This window comes from Pyxicephalus adspersus, chromosome 2 (assembly GCF_032062135.1).
Source record: "Pyxicephalus adspersus chromosome 2, UCB_Pads_2.0, whole genome shotgun sequence".
NCBI lineage: Eukaryota > Metazoa > Chordata > Amphibia > Anura > Pyxicephalidae > Pyxicephalus > Pyxicephalus adspersus.
In genome coordinates, this window is record NC_092859.1 from 154,578,984 (window position 1) to 154,599,360 (window position 20,377).

A 20,377-nucleotide genomic window follows, 5' to 3' on the forward strand; every position below is an offset into this window, starting at 1 on the left:
AAAATCAATCCCCCGAAGATTTGTTATGCATTCCATGGGTCGGAAATGTTTGGAGTGAGGCTGAATATGATGGCCATGTTTTATTTCAGTCTAAAAATGATTTGTAATTCTGTTCGGCCAGTCTTTTTGTGTGAACCAGCCTGTCCTGCTAGACCGCATATTCAGGTTGGCAACCTCTTTTTTTCCCCACACAAATGTGGAATTTAATTCCCCATTCACAAATGTTCAATGTTTGTAGGATTAGGTATACAAATGAAACATTTTTGTGAGCTTCGTATTCTGTAGGATCTTCACCTGGCGTTTGATCTGCTACATCAGAGATTAGCTGTATGGTCAGAATGGGGTAAGGTGGTACAGCCCCCTATCAGGTTTTCCTGCAGTGTGCTCAGTGAGTAGGACTCCCTAGTGGTTCCCTGACCACAGCCCCTCTGGTCCACACCCAGGTAACTCTTTTGAAAAATCCGTAAAACTACATTGACTTGAGTATAAACCCATGTGCAAAATGGGGCCATTACCGCCCAAACTGTCATTGGACACCTTTCATTTCTCTCCCCGAAGCACTCCCCTGTCCCAGTTCCCCTGCAGGACACCGCCATCTTTTTTTTCTTCTCTTCCAGTACAGGATTATTGGTTATCTTAATAGACTAAGGATGGTGTAACGCCAGGAGTTTAGTCCAGGCATCTTTCAAGTGGAGCCGGGATTGCTGGGTATTCAAGCAACCAGCAACCATGCTCATCTTTGTCCTAGATATCCGGGGTGATCAGGCAGGTAGTAAGGATTTTTGCAGAAGGGGATATAACCTGCCCCTTTCTGTAATTATGACCAGCCTGAAAGTGGAACTTTAGTTATTAGTTACTCCTATAGTCTTTTACTTCTGCCTATAGAAGCCAGATTCCTTTTTCATGTGTCCTGATCGCTGACCTGGGTTTTCCAGCAAGTGGGTCCTCTACAGATCCAAAAGAGGATGTCACCAAAATGGTATTGTTAGGAACCAGCAGAGGACCCCTTAGTTGCTGGGTTACAAGACCCCCGCTCCCAAAAATGGCTTTGCCATGGTACCCAGCATGTGACCTAGGTAAATATATCCTAGATCAGTGTTTCTCGAAGGGGGAAGGCTTTGGAATAGCTTTCAGGTCTTTTAGGGGTTCCTTGAGCAATGAGCAGTTTGTGACTCTCAGGTCAGTTATCACTGGCACCAATGATTTTTTTGGCTATCTGTAAGGGTGACATTCTTCCCACTGGCCAGCAATCTAAGAGGCATTCTTCCAATTAACACCACACTAATGTACTGTGAGATGTGTATATAGTAATTATAGTACGGGTTCCCTGATGACCTAAATGTCTTTTAAGGGTTCCTTCAGGTCAAAAAGATCGAGAAACCCTGATTCATGATATCTAGAGCACATTGCATTGTATATTTAGAGACATAGATCAGTGTTCCCCCCAGCCCCTTTTAGCTGGGCGCTCCACCCGGCACTTTTCAGTAACCACCTAAAAACGGTTGTTTTTAGGTGGTTGCTGAAAACTTGGTTCACAGTATGGGGGTGCCACCCACCTACAGCTTCTTCCCACCCAGCTTAAAAAATGCTCGAGGGAATTCTGTATATTTATACCAGTGTCTGGATATCACTGTGCACACTGCATCCAATTGAATTCATAGAAATCAGACTTCAGTGCTGTTAGCTCAATGAAGTAGAAATATCTCTATGATTGGAGCAGAGCTTGTCGTTTGATTTGCTTTCCTCTAATCATAGTCGTGAAGCTGATGTTGTGAAGAGCACATTTTTAAACCACATTGCTGTTCTCTAATAATGCTCCCCCCCATAGCGAGAGTAGTTTTTGACTTGCTCTTCAAGGAACTCCCAGCAGTTACAAGCAAGACAAGGAAAAAATACAAACTACAGGTAGTCCCCGGGTTACATACGAGATAGGGACTGTATGTTTGTTCTTATGTTGAATTTGTATATAAGTCGGAACATGTACATTATTTTATTAAATGCAATTAAGACAGTTTGGTTCAACATAATATTAGGCAGCGTGGTGTCAGTTACTGTATAAAACTCTCACAAAAGATTTCTTCTGCAAGTCTTGCAAACCACCCCTCCCCTCATCAAGCCTCCGTCCTGCACATGAGCGAGCAGGGAAGCGCTCTTCGTATCTAGGAGTTGTCCGTATGTCGGATGTCCTTAACTCTGGGACTACCTGTTATACGTTAGTTACCCCCTAGTGGCATGTCATGCATTTGTCTCTGTATTGACATTCCCTACTGTGCATTGCAACGTCCTTAAAATTATGTTTTTGTCATTCCACAGGAGGGCAGGTTGTAAATCTGATGAATCAACGTTTACAGACAGGATTTACTGAGGCCGAGGTCCTACAGATCTTCTGTGACACATGTGAAGCAGTGGCTCGCCTCCACCAATGCAAGACTCCAATCATCCACCGAGATCTCAAGGTAACGTTGCTTCTGTATTTATGGGCTGGGTGATGTGCCCGCGGTAAACCCGCTTTAGCTGTCTTGTTGTATTGTGCACTTGTCCCTGAAACAACAACAAAGCGGAACTCACCTGATCCAGGTTCCGAGGGTGGGTGCTGCCATTTCCTTTGGCTTCTTCCTTCCAGAGATGATCTTTGGCCATGTTGATTGGCCATGGTGGGATGACATAACTCCTGTGCGGATGGGGGGGGAGTTTATTTATCCCGGCACGCTGTCCATCCCTCCTACCAAAGAACTTTGTCAAGACATAGGATGCAATGCAAGGATATGAGGCTTTTCCTCACACTCGCTTATGCCTTGATCGGGTCCTTTAGAAGGAATGTGTTAAATTCATACACATGTCCCGCCTTTCCTGCTCATGTAGTATGGGCGAATAAATCCGTAAATTCTGGTGCATGGTGAAACATATGATGCTATATTTATTAAATTCTTCAGTAAATACTCAAGTATAAACCCAGAGAATCTTTGTTTATACTCGGGTGACATCTAGTGGTATGTCCTGGAAACTGCATATGTTTTGACAGATTAGAACTGTCAAAGACAACACCTTCATAATGCACAACAGATCATTTAAGAGCTAATGACCTATTATAACCAAAGTATAAAGTACTTTAACCTGTAAAAAAAGGAGGAAGAGATAAACAGTCTGAGCTGCTGTGGTTTTTAATTTTTCCCCTTTTAAAGGGAACTAAATTGTAAAAATAAAAAAATTGTGACAAGGCAGGTCCTTTATTGGAACAGGCGATGTCACTTCGTCAATAAATTACTTGCCTGATAGCAATTTTTTAAATACTCATCAATCCGCATTGTGTCGTGAGCGCCGCCATCTTTATTCTTCTGGCTTCTGATCTTCAGCCAACTTGATTGCACGGGAGTTCATTCAATCCCTGTGAACCTGGGGGATCCCAGCATGATATGCTGAGCTACTAATGTAGCTTTTTTTTTCAGAAACTGATGGGGATCAGGCTGGTAACATAACCTGCCAATTTCTGCAAAAAATAATTTTGGAAAATTTATTTGAGCACCTCTATCACAAATTAGGTCTTTGTTCATAATCCCATATTTTTTGTGATGGCTCCTTTTGTAATTTAGTAAAAGGAGGCTTTGTGTGAAATTTCTGTTCCTTATTTTATTCTTTGCAATTGAAAACCACAGAGCCACTGATTGCGACTCCTACCCACTCCACACTCTCTTTTCTATAACCTTGCTGCCCCTTTGAGCTGCCATGAACAGAAGAAGCCACCCTGTATAGACAATTAGTTATTTGGCCTTTGGCTGCATCCCACTGATTGGTTCAGCACTGTCACATGAAGTCACTCACAAGCTTCTCCATACCCCAAGTGTTCTATTTAGGTCCAGCAGCTGAACGGATCAGCAGGGAGCAAAGTAAAGGTATATATATTGCTCTGTAAAAGGGGTAATAAAGCAAAGCTGTTGATTTGCCCTGCATTTTCAGTGCAGGGGGTACTGCAAACCTATTCATTTCTTAAGGGACAACCCATGGGTACAATAAATAATTGCCATGCCACGTCCCAGTCATATGAAAGGAAAGAAGTGGCTTGGGATTTTAAGGTACAGCCATTTAATTAAATTTTTTTTTGCAATACATTAAAAGGATTTATAAAAAAAACAAAGATAAATTATAATATTTCTCAAAAACGCATTCAGAGACATCCAGTAACCTCCATTAATCTCAGAGGTTGTGCTCCTATATTCATTGTTTATGAAACATAAAGACAGACAGGTATTCATCCAATTATGAGCAGACATTCCAACAACGCATTTCACAGATACAAGTCCGCTTTCTCAAGAAAGATAGTGACGAGGAGATGAATAATATAACAAATGATGTTCAACAAGGATGGTCCTCCAAAGCCATTCAACCTGCACAGAGCAAAATTATTGGAAGTTGGTTTAAAGACCCTGAAATCCACAGGCAAAAGAGACCCAATCCCCAACAAAATAATGTTTGTATTTGAGGATACACATGGCTTGGACCAATACAAAGAACTGTGTGGACATTGATGGATATCCCCTTGCCAAGCCATACACCAATGCCTGAGCACACATGAAAGCAGATGGCCAGGTAATCAAAACCCTGCAATCTGTATAGTTATATGGTGGTAGTCATATATTTGCCTCTTGCATCATTGGGCTTAAACAACTTTCCTGAAGAGGTGCCATTTTTTTTGTTGGCTGGTTACCATGTAATTCCTTGGTTCTGCTTTCTGGCTTTCCACATCATACTGGAGAAGAACCAGTGTATGGCTGAGATGTATTCAAGTAATGATATATTGATTTTGCTGATCTCTGTAAGTGGAGCACAGCCTGTGTAAGTTGCTTCTATGCCGGTGTGATTCAGTCCCTGAGTGCTTCCAATAGTCACATTTTGCTGTATTAATTCCCTTTATTTACTGCTTCCAGAGCTCTGTAGGTTGTCATCTTTGGAAGAGATTAACGGGTCACATCTGTGCTGGATTATTACATTAATCCTTTGCTTTCCGTGAGTGCTGCTGGCTGCGATTGGCTTCCTGCTTGTTTGAAATTTGAAGGAAGCACAAATTCTGACACTGAGCATACTGCTTCCTGACTCGGTCAATAGGAAGTTATTATCGGGCATGAAATCCCTCTCATCGGTGACATAAGTGGGCTGCGGCTGCTTAATAGTGCAATCTGGAAGGTATTTGTCAGGATAAAAACATGAAGCTGCCATTATTGAGTGTGAGATTGAGGATTGTCATCCTTTAACTGCTGCTTGATGGGTCGCTAGCTTGGAACAAGCTTGTACGATTGGGTGCTGGGCAGCTGTTCTGGTTGATCAAGACTCATGGTGGATAGGCAACTTTGTGACACCTTCCTGGATGCAGAATTGACACATTTGTGTTTTCCTTAAAATGTCCAAATTGTAGGCAGGTTTCCGCCCCTGTATTGTGACCCAACTCCTCAGTAGGCACCCAAAAACAGCCGTGTAGTTACTGAAAAGTGCCAGGTGGTGCACCCCACTAAAAGGGTTCGGGAGAACACTGCCTAATCGCAGGATTTTTGTGCAGTTTGTTTCTTTCTGTTGCTAATAATTTCAATCTTTTTCTCCCAATTTACTGCCATGCACGTTGCACAGCAATGGAATGACATTCTACACAAGTTAGGTTAAATGGTCAATGGCTAATGCCTTATAATATTATATATTATACTTATTTTAAGCTTCCTTTCTTTCCCTCATACAAAAATTCTGGTGATCACTATATACTCGAATGTTGATAAAGATAGCAAAACCAGCATTAAAAACAGGGATTTATAAATCAGGACCAGGTCATACCCTTCTATTTTAGTGAATTTGTTGCATTAAAGCCCAGCTAAACCCCATTACTGCACGGGTCAGTAGGGAAGTGTCCCCGTACAATAGCAGTCAATAGAGATGGGCCCCCTGATAGTGCTGATGCCTCCCCTTAGATGGGCGGCCAGTGGCCATGCCTCCCCTTAGATTGGCGGCCAGTGGCCATGCCTCCCCTTAGATTGGCGGCCAGTGGCCATGCCTCCCCTTAGATTGGCGGCCAGTGGCTGATGTCCTCAATGGGGTAACCCCCATATTTTGCAATGTGGATTTGCTTCCTGTACACAAACTTTTCCAAGATCAAACCCTTGGTAGATAATCTATAGATCCTTGTCTAAGCTAAATTTTCAAAGCTTAAAATGATTTACCTTTTAAAAAGTATATATGTAAAATCATTTTGTGTGTTCAAGCCAGATAAGAGTTTACCTGACCAAGGCTATACCCATGTTGGTTATCGTTTCACTTCAAATATTCTCCCATAATATCCAAAATAAAATTCTGCAAGTATTGTATGATTGATGTAACCCTCTCTGGTCCCAGACTGCTTTTAATTTGACATTGACATTTCTACATTGAGAGAGACTTGAGCTGTCATGGTGTGGTTTAATAAGTGCTTGTTTTTGGCTGCCTAATTATAAACATCACACGACGCATTTCTAAACAGACGTAAACAAATCAATAATTAGAGGTATCTGGGGAGAGAACACATAGAACATTCTGTAAGAAAAAGGACACTGGAGGGCACCAAGATCGACAATTTCTTCTCGATTCTAAAATTCCCTTCATGAGGACGTTTAATCAAATTAGTAATTAAGTTTTTGTGGCTTCAACATGAGAAATATTTCCTTTATAAATGGAGATTTAGCCAAGCTGGAGAACTCATTATTATTGACAGATGTAATTCCTTCAGATATGGGTTATCCTGGTAAATAGTCCGTGAAGCTAACAAAGGGGTACACATTTTTGTTCTGCTCATTGAATCAGCAACTCTTAGACCACCAGGCTTTAGTTTGCATGATGGGGATCTCACTATTAAATTTAAACCCCTATACAGATCCAAAATCAACAGTTCAGTGGAGTAAATACCTAAATTTGTTATGATTTACCTCTATATTATTCTCCCTAGATTTTTTTTTAAGTTGGGTGGGAAGAAGCTATAGGCAGGTGGTGGTCCCTGTATATAAAACAGCCGGGTGGTGTCGGTTGGTGTGCTCAGCTAAAAGGGACTTATTATCTCATGGCTTACTGTTCATTCTGAATAGATATAAATCAATGGAAAGTTCATGGTGACACTTTTGGTAAATCAGGAACCCCCTAATAAATCTGCAAGTTGTAGGCGTGGAGATTACCAGTTCATCAAATAATTGATGGTTACTTCATCTATCGTTGTGTGGCTTTTATATTCACATGACCTAAATCAAGCCATTGCTCATGTAATCTTCTATTCTACAAAGCATTATTGGTGTTACCGATGCTTATGTTCTGCCGGGCTGTAATATATTTCACTGAGTGTGTGTTTAATCTAATTCTGGGCTTATTACCAAAGTGATGTCATCTAGGTGTACCTGAAAAGTACTTCTGGGAATTGTATTGGATGTTGTGGTCGTGTAGTGGAATTTCCTACATCATCCTCAGTAATAGATCTGGCCTTTTGTAACAAAGCTTCATTTTGTATGCAGCCAAAGTCATTGAGTATTCGAAGTTTCAAGAGTTCTCTGAAGTGGACGGTCTTGCAACTCCTGAAGGCTTTGTGAACAGCTAAGGGAGATCTGGATTCTCCTCATTTACAGGTAGTTCCTGATTCACAATGGAGATGCGTCACGAGGACCCCATCGTAACTTGAAAATATCGTAAGATGGAAGCTGGCTTAGCCTACCCGCGAGTCTCATAGAATGTTGATCAGTATGGAGTAGTACTTTATACTGTAATTTTGACGATTGCTGGCGAGAGTGAGGCATCTCACAAGGCGTACATCCCGGCATCCTTTCCATCGTGTTGTGCCACTTACGTTTTGCCTTCCGCGTTAAACCTCCTATCACCATCGTCAGCGTAAGTTCCAGATATGGTAAATCGAACCATCATAACTTGGTGAGCATCTGTATTGGAGCTGCTACCTTCCTCAGCGTCCACTATCTTCAATTCAGATGTTAAACAAAAAATGTAATTAGTCAACAGAATGGGAACATGGCACCAAATTAAACTATTTTGGCGTTTAGCTCTCTAGAAATGGAGGAATGCAAAAACCCAAGTATAGGTTTTGAGGGTCTGCTCTGTGCCTATTGCAGGGTTGCTGTTTGCATTGACTGCTTTTGGTTTTATAGGCCTACCCATGTCACAAATAATGGATGCGTGCTGGCATTCAAAATAATGTATTAACTATTTAATAAACATTGAATGCTCCCATTTATCCAGTTAATGTTCTATTTATTGCTTTCAACTCTATGAACTTTGTAAAGTGCTGCGTAATATGTTGACGCAATATTAATACTGTGTAAAATAATATTAATAATAATAATTCAACTGAACTTCTCTTTGCAATTTGTCCATGTAGATTCCTTGCTTTCAGTGTCAACCAACATGCCATCAATAGGGGAATACTGGTCTTTGCCAAGTAGAATCTTTCACTTGGTTTTGTTTGTGATATGTCTTTCCATACATCTTTACCTAGATCAGTGTTTCTCAAACTTTTTGACCTAGAGGAACCCCTTGGAATGGCATTCGGGTCTTCCGGTAACCCCAGCTATAATTGCTCTATCTACAGCTTACAGTACATTAAAGTGATGGTCAGTAGGAAGAATTCCCCTTACATTGCTGGCCATTGGGAAGAATGTCATCCTTACAGATAGCCAAAAAGATACTTGGTGTCACTTAAACTGGCCTAAGAGACACAAATTGCTCAAGGAGCCCCTAGCAACCTCTGGTTGGGAAACACTGACCTAAATGAAAAAAAAAAACCCATCAAACTCAAACAATTATTAAATATCAATATTCAGGGCAAAAACAAGTGTTGAGAGGGTAAACTGGGTTCACCTGGTATCCTAAACAATACATCCTCACTAGAACACTGCCACATGTCGTCTTGTACTTTTTCTAAAGAATAGAGCCCAAGCATCTGTAATTGTACGTTTTGGATACTACAGGTCTTGCAGCTGACCAATGGTTCCCAAATCCTAATAAATTCATATGAGGAATCCCTGTGTCTGTAGGTAAGCTGTTGTAATTTCAATGTAATTTTTTTCATCATTATATTTATGGATGGAGAGGTCCAAGTTCCCAGATCAAAGAGAACAAATGAAACACCCACACACACCCATATCCAAAAAATGGAAATCAAAGCTTCGAGTCAATTGCTATGGACGCTGAAATTATCAGTGGGCCTGACCACAGAATTCATAAAATCTCCGTCATCCTGAGAAAATGCTCAAGCACTGTGCAAGAGTTTATTCTTGTATGGAATCCTCCGCGTTCCCAAAATGAGAACGTCCATTGACCTACAGTAGTCCTAAATAAGGGGATTTTGCATTTTCAAAGTTTCCTTTAATGTTGGCATCACTTTTTTGTTAGAAGAGAACAACCGTTGGAAATTTCTTAATTTTTTGTTTTATTTTTTCCCTTGAGCTTGGTATAGTTTGTGTAGGTGTTCATTCATTTAATATTTAGTGTAGAAATCCCTCACCCTTGTACAATATAAGACAGTCATGGTTAGAAATCTTCTAAAAATGAAGTGTTTGCTAGTAACAAAGTACAAAAAGTCTGTATTTTATAAGCTCTTTCATCAATGGAACGATTAAATAAATCCCACATTACTTGCAGGAGATTCAGTCAACAATTTGCTGGCTGGGTTAGGTGAAACGAGGTGATGTTATGGGTAAAGTAGCTGCTAAATGTCTTTATAATTATCGCAAATGGAAGCTGCATGGGGAGAAACCAGCAGGGTCAGTACCTGTATTTGTAGAAGCAAAAGAAAATAAGGTTTAAATAAAAGGAAATCGGGCAGGTTGCCAAAATACAACTATTTACGCAGCGGAAAAGACTCTGAAGTCGCAGGCGCCTGGAATAAATAGGGCTCTATAGCTAAATGTAGACGACTATGAAACAAGTGGGGTAACAAGGTTCATTGTGTACATTCAAAGCAGGAGCTTCCACACAGGACACAAGGTTTGTCTGTAGACCATTCTTCTGTAACACAGCTGGGAGAATCGGCTTTTATCTTCTTTAATTGTAAGCTTTGGCACACATAGCGGGGGACCTGTCCTTTTGGACGATTCGCAGGTTTTTGCATGGTGTTTGAAAACTCATGCAAGGACGCTGCTGTCACAGATTTCTGTAATCCTGGTGAATCCCAATCTCTGATCTTTGTTCCAGAAGCCACAGGCAGGTTTGGCAAAGTCAAGGTAGGGAGAGCTAACCTATTCATTAAATGGTGCAGCAGAGCCCTCCTTGATTTCTTTTTTTTTTTACTTTGTTGGAATATATTTGTGTATAAATATACAAAATAATTAATTAATGTGAAGAAAATGTTTACTAGGGCAGACTCCTTCTGTTTCTGAGATCTTCCTGGCAGTCTTAGGAAGCATCACAGACTGCTGACTTGGCCAGTGCTCCAAATCATAGTTCTTCCCAAAGCTTTTCATATGTTTGGAAAAAATAGCAGTCATTTCTTATGAAAGGTATGCAGTCTGTGCCAATAATAGGTTCCTATAATCATGTAAATACCATAGAGCTGACCAAGTTCTCTCCGGCCCTCTTTAGCTGGGCGCACCACCTGGCACTTTTCAGTAGCCACCTGGCTGTTTTAGGCTTTTACAGCATGCTTTATTTATAGAGATGTCCACCTTGTGAATGCCTCACAAAGGCTGTTTCCACTACCGCCTTGCCAGCAGTAATAATTCATCAACTTTCTAATATCCACCAGTGTTTCTCAACCAATGGTCTGTAAGAGTGGCATTCTTCCCATTGACCACTACACCAATGAACTATGGGCTTTGGATATAGTTATTATAGCAGGGGTTCCTCAAGACCCAAATGTTACTTCAATGGGTTCCTCCATGTTAAAAAGGTTGAGAAACAGTGCTTTATATCTGTGCCATGTGGTTTTAGCACATTGTATATTAAGGGACATAAATCGGTGTTCTGCCCCTTTTAGCTGGGTGCATTACCTGGCACTTTTTAGTAAGCACCCGGCTGTGTTTGGGTGGTATATAAAGAGTTGGGTCACTCTACAGGGGCTGCCACCTGCCTCCCGTATTGAAAGTCAAATTTTGGGGAAAGCAAAGTACCTACCAGTATGTTGTTGGGATTTGGGAGAAGTTTTGGTCATATCCCAGGTATCCGTTAACCAGTGCTTTTTCAAATTACAGATGGTGGTTATTCTATGTTCATTTTTTTACTTCTTTATTATAGGGGAACCCTTGAAATAACTTTTAGGTCTTTCTGGGACCCCCTTCTATAATTACTATATACACAGTTCACAGTATATTAGTGTGGTGGTCAGCAGGAAGAATTCCTCTTACATTGCTGGCCATTGGGAAGAATGTCACCCTCACAGATAGCCAAAAAGATCATTAGTGTCAGATAATCTGAAAGGTTCAAACTGCTCATCGCTCAAGGAACCCCCAGCAACTTCTGGAGGAACCCTGGTTTAGAAACACTGATCTATGCATTCATGACCCTGATTACATTAAAGTGGACCTATTGTAAATTTGTTGCAAAAGGGGGTAGTTATGTCCCTTCTGCAATAAAATATTATTACCTGCTTGATTGCTATCTTCTGTCGAACACTGAGCTGCGCATGCAGGATACACGGCTCATCCCTGCTTTTCCTGCAACTGCCAGGACTGAATTAGGTTAGCCCAGCAAATCAAGATGGCCAAAGATTGAATCCAGGTAGGGGGGAAGAAAGAAGATGGTAGTGCCCACGATAGATCAGGGACAGCAAAGCGGGCCAAGTGAGCAGGTAAAGGAACTTTCTTTAAAAAAAAAAAAGTTCTGCTTTAAAGGGGAACTTTGAAAACTGCCCCCACCCTTTTCCCAAAAATAAAAGCGAGAGAGAACAAAGGATTAGTTGCAGTATTGCCCGTGTGTTCTCCGTGCCCTTTTTTTTTCATTTCCCCATGACTGACTTATTGTGCCCTTTTCTGCCTCTACATGGAGTCTGCCATCTTGGTAGCTGCAGGTCATTGCTTCCTCACATCAGAGACTCCAGCAAGGAAAAAATGAGGAGCACAGTAGTGACATCCCGGAATTGTCCCCCGAACCAGCAGTCAAAAGCAGTGGTGCCTTAGGTGTACCGCTGAAGATATAAAGCTATGAGCTAAACCACCTGACTGCATTATAGTAATTTAAACTCAACGGCAATTTTATTTTTGTTTCTTTCAGCTATTGATAGTTCAACACTACTTTATTATTTGCTTGCACAGTAGATGTGATCTCCATTTTATTTTCAACTTTACATTCTTGACTTATGAGTTTTATTCCAAGACCTCCACACACCCAGTCCAGCCTGACATAACTTTGACCCTACGCAAGTACTAATATCTATATAAAAGGTCGACGTCGCCACACCTACAGGCTGCTCCCTGCCAATCCCAATTTATTTTGCTCCGTACGTTTCCATTTTTTTTATCTAGTTTATTAACTAGTAAAAGTTCTGCAGGAATAATTTTCCTGGACCACTTTAAATAAATATTGGGTTGTAAAAGTTCATGGAAGTAGTTATCTTCCAGTTTTGAAGGCACCGATAAGAATTTGGGAATAGATGGGTGTTTGGTTATGGTCTGATCACATGATGAACATATTTTACAGGTTTTGATCATTTGTGTCTGAATCCCCCCAGAGATTTAAACTGATGGAAGTCCCCTAAATGTATTCAATGGGCCTGATTTATTAAAGTACTCCAAGGCTGGAGAGGATACACTTTCATCAGTGAAGCTGGGTTATCCAGCAAACCTGGAATGGATCTGGTCCTAAAACATTTACTAGCAAATGACTTTGAAGAAATCAATTCCAGGTTTGCTGGATCACCCAACTTCACTGATGAAAGTGTATCCTCTCCAGCCTTGGAGTACTTTAACAAATCAGGCCCAATGTGTCAATCCATCACCTTGTTGACTTTAGCTTGATTTTCCTTTAGTACTCCTAAAACTGTTTTGGCTGGACGAAGGAGATCGAGTGAGCCCGGACGTCTATCATGGTATAAATATTAAACAATATTTTAAATTCAAGTATTGGTTCAGTTGAAGGACAATCATGGTTGTCATCTTCTTGCTTTGAAAACCCAAAGAAAACTCTTCATCAGCCTGTATTCATCTTTTCTATAACCGGAGCTGTACATTGTCTTGGCTCCGCCTAATGAACCATTGGACCTTCTTATTACAAACTAATGTTGCCTAAAATTTGGAAAATGAAAATAAAAAATGCCGATCTTTACACAGCAACCAATCCGATTTCGGTTGTGTAAAGGAAGAACAGATGAAGCCCACTATGTAGTTCTGGGTGCTGATGGTGCTGTGTTTTCCTGTTGGTGAGACCCTTTATCCCTTTTCTCAGCCTCCATGTTATTGGGTCAGGGTATGAGGGGAAATCTCATCAACAGGGCACAGACAGCCCTTAAAGTTCTAACTGTTCAACCCTTTCCAGTGTTCAAGAAATAATTTTTTTTAAGTTGGGTGGGAAGAAATTGTAGGTAGATGGCATATTGTGACCTGACTCTTTTGAAAAGTGCCAAGTGGTGTGCTGGTGGGGCTGTGAAGAAATCCGCCTTTCCAACGCATCAGAAAACGATTTAACTGAAGCTGAGCTGTAAAGTGTATCTGAACCACAGAAAATGATTCTATTGCATCTTAAAAGGCTTTTGAATAACTATATTAGTTTTCATTGTCAGACTTCCCCACCCACTTGTCCTACAAATAACACTTTTCCTGTCCCAGGGTGCCAATATTGTCTGTATTTACAAAGGGAGTTGTCTCCTGGGCCACCCTCCAGATTTGAACAACAAATGTGCCCTTCTCCCGTCTTCATCATTACATGCCGGTGAAAGAATTCATAGTTTATAACTAGTTTAAAGATTAGTTTTAAACAGTGTGTGAAGAAACTAGGAGGGCGGCGGACCCTGTATTGTGCCCCAATTGTTCAGTAACCACCGGAAAAGAGCTGGATGGTTACTGAAAAGTGCTGGGTGGTACGCCCAGCTAAAATGGGGTTGGGGAGGTGTGTGTATATGTATGTGTATATATGTGTATGTGTGTGTGTGTGTGTATATATATATATATATATATATATATATATATATACATACATACAGTGTTCTCCCCAGCCCCTTTTAGCGGGGTGTACCACCCAGCATTTTTTAGTAATCACCCGGCTTGTTTCTGTGTGGTTACTGAAGAGTTGGGTCACAATACAGGGGCTGCCCCCCACCTACAATTTCCTCCCACCCTGCTTACAAAAATGTCTGTGTTGAACACAGATAGATAGATAGATAGATAGATAGATAGATATGGTATAGGTCTATGCATTGTCCAATATCATTGTTCCATTGCCAAATCGGAATCTATCAAAAGTGATATCAATGCTTTGGCCATGGTGATTTATGTATGAACCTCTGGATTCCCACATATTCCACTCCTAAATCTACTTATGTGAGTGAACTAGAGTTACACCCCCCTCCTATGGTGTGTAAATTCCCCCACCTACTAGATTGTATGCTCTTCGGGGCAGGGTCCTCACCTTCCGTATCACTGTCTGTATTAGTCTGTCATTTGCAACCCCTATTTAATGTGCAGCACTGCGTAATATGTTGGGGCTATATAAATCCTGTTTAATAATAATAATAGAATTCAGTTTTCAGCAGCTAGGAAGCTCCTGTCAACCATAAATGGTCCCCATTGCCTTCCGTATATTGTGGTTCTGTATCACGGAGTAGAATGGATGCTCAGATGGTGTTTGTTGTGATCAAAGTCATTTGGTCTTTGTCATTATGCAATCTCATTATAATTGGGTTAGAAATTTTTCTACTGTCCAACCTTCAGAAACGAGTGTTTTATTTGCAGAAGACTCTCTGATTTGTTTTTTGCTGGTTGAGCAATGTTGATTGATGTTCTACTCGGAAATTTTAATCCCTGAAAGAGTGCAAGGTCAAGAAATTTGACTCCAGACACTAAATATAAGTATCAAGCCTTGGTGAAATCATAAATGACCCCATCAAATCAACATCCTACTGCAATACTAAGTTGGATATCTTGCTGTTCCGGGTCCACAAACTGGTAATTATTTCAACTCTAGGACATGCTTGTCCTCAAACAAGTTCCCACATATCTTCTGTGTTCCAGAACTGGTTGTTTCTTCTCCCCATTCCCTTTGGAGATGTCTACCTATTTCTGTCCAGACCTTATATTGTCCATTGTATGGTGAGGGGAAGAATTGCAATGGCTGAATCGTGGATAGACAGGTGCCTCCTTATACATCGTTGTTGGTTAATATCTAACATTCTTAGAACATAGTTTGAATGAATAGAATAACCAACATACTGAACACATTTGTCAGATGCCTGAATGTGGATAAGATACCTGCACTTTATTGAAATTCATAGCATTGTTGAGTATGTGAGCTGCATGATTTGAATACTTTATAGATGACGCTTCTCTTGTATTTCCACACTGCAATTCTTTGTATTCTGCAATGTATTGTCTCTGAAATGTGGCAAAGGTCCAAGCAATTGATGCAAGAACCCCAAGAGGGTTAGAGGTGCTTTAAAGGCACAATATTGTATAGTGAGTACTAACAATCAAGAAAATTGAACCAGGGGCTCCCATCTGTCCAGTGGTTCACCCCATCTCCACCCCTCAAATAGAAGGACAGAATTTAACACACCTGTGCCATGTTTTTAGACTTCAAACTGAGTAAATATCAAAAAATTTCTCTGACCGGTTCATCAACTGCAAAATTGGCAGACCTGCTCACTTGTACCAGACAAAAATGCTTAGTAATGTAAATTTGGTCTAACAGAATACATTTCTTGTGGCCAACCTCTCTTTAAACTAAAAAAATTACACTTACCTTTAATCTCGCAGATCCATCGACCCCAATGGAGGTTTTTTCGATTGTGTGCTGCCATCTTCTTCGTTCTTCTTCTGGATTCTTCTTTGTACATCACCCAATCTCACACTGCGCAGGCACCAGATTGGGGGTCATAGTTGGGGGAAAGGATTGCAGATTTCACTGCGCATGCGTGAGATGGGAAATCTTTTTCTCCCATTAAAGAAAGGGCCCCCCAGGCATGCGCAGAAGGAGCAGCCAAGAGCCTCCTGGGATGCGAGACATGTAGGTATTGTGCTGTTCTCACTGGGGCCAATTAATAATGAAGAATGCAATATCACAATAAAGAATGTACATACAACTTCCAGTAGACCAATTTGGTATTTGACATTGCAAAGATCAATGATGAGAGGAAAGCACAGTGACCTGTATCATCAAATTGGATTCTGTTAATTTGACTGACTTAGGTTAAAGTATGATTTTTTTATTGGTTGCCATACTTTGCGCATCTGCAAAGTTCAAAGCATTTAGGTTATGATAAGGAGATTTCCAATTTTCCGTTTTTGGAGTTCAATTAATGTTTTGATTTTGTGTTTTGCAGGTTGAAAACATCTTACTTCACGACCGCGGACATTACGTCCTGTGCGACTTTGGAAGTGCAACAAATAAATGTCAAAATCCCCAGACTGAAGGTGTCACGGCTGTGGAGGATGAGATCAAAAAGTACGTTCAAGATGATTGAATTTGTTTAAATAGATCAGTTTGATGACCTAGGTCGTGCAGCATGGGCCACTGGCACCAATTAAGCATCCAGCAACATTTACGTCATGTGGGACCTTTGCAGGTCACCCTATTGGAAGCCAAGTGCTGCTGTAATTGTGCTGGACTTCTGCTTATATTGGAAAAGCTCTCCTTGTGCCCTTTAAAATCCTTATCCCTGTTCATCTGATGCAAATTGGTGGCCATAGAAGGCAAAATATATTTGGGAAAATATGGAAGATGCTTTATCAACGCAGCTCTGGTCCATTCAATGCATTGCAATGTGTGCGCGTTTTTTATGGTTTGTCAAAGTCTTAAGGCTCGGTTACACATGGTGGGTTGAAATGGTATTTCTTATAAATATCTGATCTGATAAAATGATCAAATATGAAGTAATACGTATTTTTGCCCGAATGTTTCCAACCCATCTAAAAGTTAAATTGGTTGTGAAGAGCCTGGGTGTATTGGTAAATCTTGATGGAAAGCATATATAGGTGCCGGTAGATTGGTTGGTCAATTCAGTGCAAAATTGGTGGTGGATCTGCTCATAGGTTCCATCGCTTTGCAGCCTTATAGACGCCTTGTGGGGACTACAAGTACCAACGCTTGTCTTCTAATCAATTGTATCGGTGTAAAGGGAAGACCTTGACCTTGGGACAGTTAGGCTTTGTACACACGTGCGATAGTTGTCTTTGAAAAGAATCTTTCATGATCCTTTCGAATGACAAAAGACTGCCCGATTCATGAACGGGAGCTGTACTGCTCTATGGAGAGGGGAGAACAATGCAGCAGCACCCCACTGTGCTCTCTCCCCTTCACTTCCATTACAACCACTCGTCATCTGTGGATCCACCAGGACAGATCCATGAACGATGGACAACAAGCGCTGTACACATGTTGGATTCTTGTCCAATATCAGCCCTGAGTCGATTATTGGATGCAAATCATCTGACGTGTGTACGTAGCCTAAACCTCAACTTCTCTCTGGATTAAGATTTCTTCCTACCCTTCTTGGTACTAAAATTCATCATGTATGATTCAGCTGTCGATTGCCAGACCTCAGTAGACTCAAGTTCTAGAATTGGACTGTTAGGTTACATTCAAAGTATTAAATCTTGATTTGGGGAAAAGTCAAAGCCATGTTGTAGCTTGGATAAAGGACCCAATATTCCCTGAGCAAAAGCAACTGATTTCAAGAGAGGGCAAGGAGAAATGCTTTATACTTTGAGGTGGTCCACCAAATAATAATGTTAATGACAGACCGATATAGACCGTGGCACAGGAGGAGGAGAGGACCCTGCCCTGAAGAGCTTACATTCTAGGAGGTAGGGGAAGTATCACACAATAGGAGGGGAGATATGGAATGGTGGAGAAGTGGAGACAGACGAAGACGGGTAGGCACGATTGAAAAGATCAGTTTTAAGTGTTCATGTAAATGTGCAGAAAGTTGGATTAAGCTGAATTGAATGAGGAAGACCATTCCAGAGAGTCGGGGCAGTTGTAGAGAAGTCTTGGAGCCGTGTGTGTGATGAGGTTATGAGTGAGGAAGTCATTGGAGGAGCGAAGAGAGCGGGTAGGGGGGAAATTTTTGTATCAGGTCAGAAAGGTTGGTGGGACAACAATGCTCGTTTATTCTATCATTCACTGGAAATGATTATGAAAGATTATTTCCAGAGACAAAAATTTGATTTCGCAGTTTAAGAGTGGAAAGACCAAAGAAAAGAACTGAAAAAGATGTTTCATGACTACTCTTTACCTAAGAAAATATTTGTTCATGTCAATGGCCAGCTCACATTAAAGACGACTGAGATGCTGAGACTCCTATTGTACAACTCCAGCACTGCATCATACAATCAGTATCGGATACGTGGAAGTGCCTGGGTTGAATAAAGATTATTATTACCATAAAATCCATTGCTGCTTGGACAAGTCAGGGATGGATCGCCCCGACTCAGTTCTGGCTCCGCCCACTCATGTCAGCAAGGGTTGCCATAGTTCCTGGCTTGTGGTAGCACAGGGCCCCTAGTGTGACAAAGGAATACAGAGACTGCGCTCTCGCTCTCTCTCTCTCTCTCTCTCTCTCTCTCTCTGCATGCGCTCTCTCTCTCTCTCTGCGTGCTCTCTCTCTCTCTCGTGCTCTCTCTCTCTCTGTGCTCTCTCTCTCCTCTCTGTGCGCTCTCTCTCTCCCCTTCTCTCTGCGCGCTCTCCTCTCTGCGCACGCTCTCTCTCCCTCTCTCTCTCTCTCTCTCTCTCTCTGCGCGCTCGCTCTCTCCTTCTCTCTCTCTCACCGTTTGCACAAAATTTGTTGCACTCTTCTATTTTAAAGCTTAGCAGCTTTTTAGCAAGTCCTGTGTTAAGTCCTGGACTTTAAAGTAACATGGAAAATTCTTCCATATAAAAATTAATATCAAGCGATAACACAACAAAACATGCAAACCACATATGCTGCATTATTCTCATGAAGTATATGGAGGATAATTCATGCATATGTGGTTTGCATGTTTTGTTGTGTTATCGTTTGATTTTAATTTTTATATGGAAGAATTTTCAATGTTACTGGTATTGTTGAATTTTTCAACTGTTAGTTACTCGGCAACATAGTCATATATATATATATATATATATATATATATGTGTGTGTGTCTGTGTATATATACTGCATTTAAAGTCTCACGCCTTTGCTTTTTCTATTATTTGGTCATTTCAGGATGTGGTAGGTGTAATTTTGTTGGAATAAATGTAGGAGTCTCCAGGTTTGTTTCTTTAAAGCCCCGTGTTACATTAATGCTCGTGGAGTGATTGGGCTAATAACACGTAAAACTATTTAAGCCAGGAGTTTGCACATTTGTTCATTTGTTCATATTTAAAGTTAACTTTAATCTGCAAAAGGATCATTTTAAAGCGTAACTAAAGTAAAAAACAAATAAAGAATTGTATTGTGCCATACATGTTCATGCTGTTATGCATGGTAAACAATATATATTTTTATTATAAAGTATACTCGGTATATATATAAATAAATATGTTTAGCATTTTTATTGTTGGTAGATCATTTTGACTTGGTCATATTAAAAGTAGCTTGCAAGCCAAAAAAGTATGGGCACCCCTGCTCCAAGTCTTCTAAAGAGGCCCAGGTTTGGGGTGGGTATAAATAAATTGAGAGACTATATTGTCATTATATATATATATATTGTATTAGGCTACAAAGTGTTATTTTGTAACATTTGGCACAGGCCACGGACCACCCAAAGGGCAGGAGAAACATCCCTATTGGGCTGTATATGGCCCGCGGGCCGCAGTTTGACCGTGCCTGGGTTAGTGTAAGCCTTAAATTTTTATTATTACACCTTCATTACAATCTCAGGCGGTTATGGTGGTTGAAAGTGGTAACCTAAACATTTCACTTTCTGCAGCTAGCTCAGTGCTTTGCACACCATCATGGCCCTTTGCATATAATTAATACACTATTCCCCCCAGAAATGTTTTTCGCTGAGTGGGAGGAAGCTGTAGGTGGGTGGCCGCCCCTGTATTGTGACCCCAATTTTTAGTAAGCACCCAAACACTGACAAATGGCGGGTGGTGCGCACGGCTAAACAGAGCTGGAGAGGCCACCGGAATATAGAGTTGGTTGTCCGTCAAGAATAGGCTGCCGTTATTACAGATGATGAGCCAATGACTAGCTGCAGCCATAAGATAAATGGGCATTAGGAGGGCAGAATAAAATGCCAATTTTCAAACAAAACAAAGATGCCGT

General features: G+C 40.9%; 1 protein-coding gene across 8 annotated transcripts in view; it reads left to right on the top strand.

The window, feature by feature from the left end:
* Nucleotides 1-20,377, top strand: part of AAK1 (AP2 associated kinase 1) — a 108,251-nt gene that overhangs the window by 34,694 nt on the left and 53,180 nt on the right. For all 8 annotated transcript variants that reach the window (XM_072402813.1, XM_072402814.1, XM_072402815.1 and 5 more), the window contains exons 4-5: nucleotides 2,314-2,456; nucleotides 16,466-16,587. In XM_072402813.1, coding sequence (XP_072258914.1) covers nucleotides 2,314-2,456; nucleotides 16,466-16,587 — 265 coding nt within the window. The remainder of the gene's footprint in view (nucleotides 1-2,313; nucleotides 2,457-16,465; nucleotides 16,588-20,377) is intronic.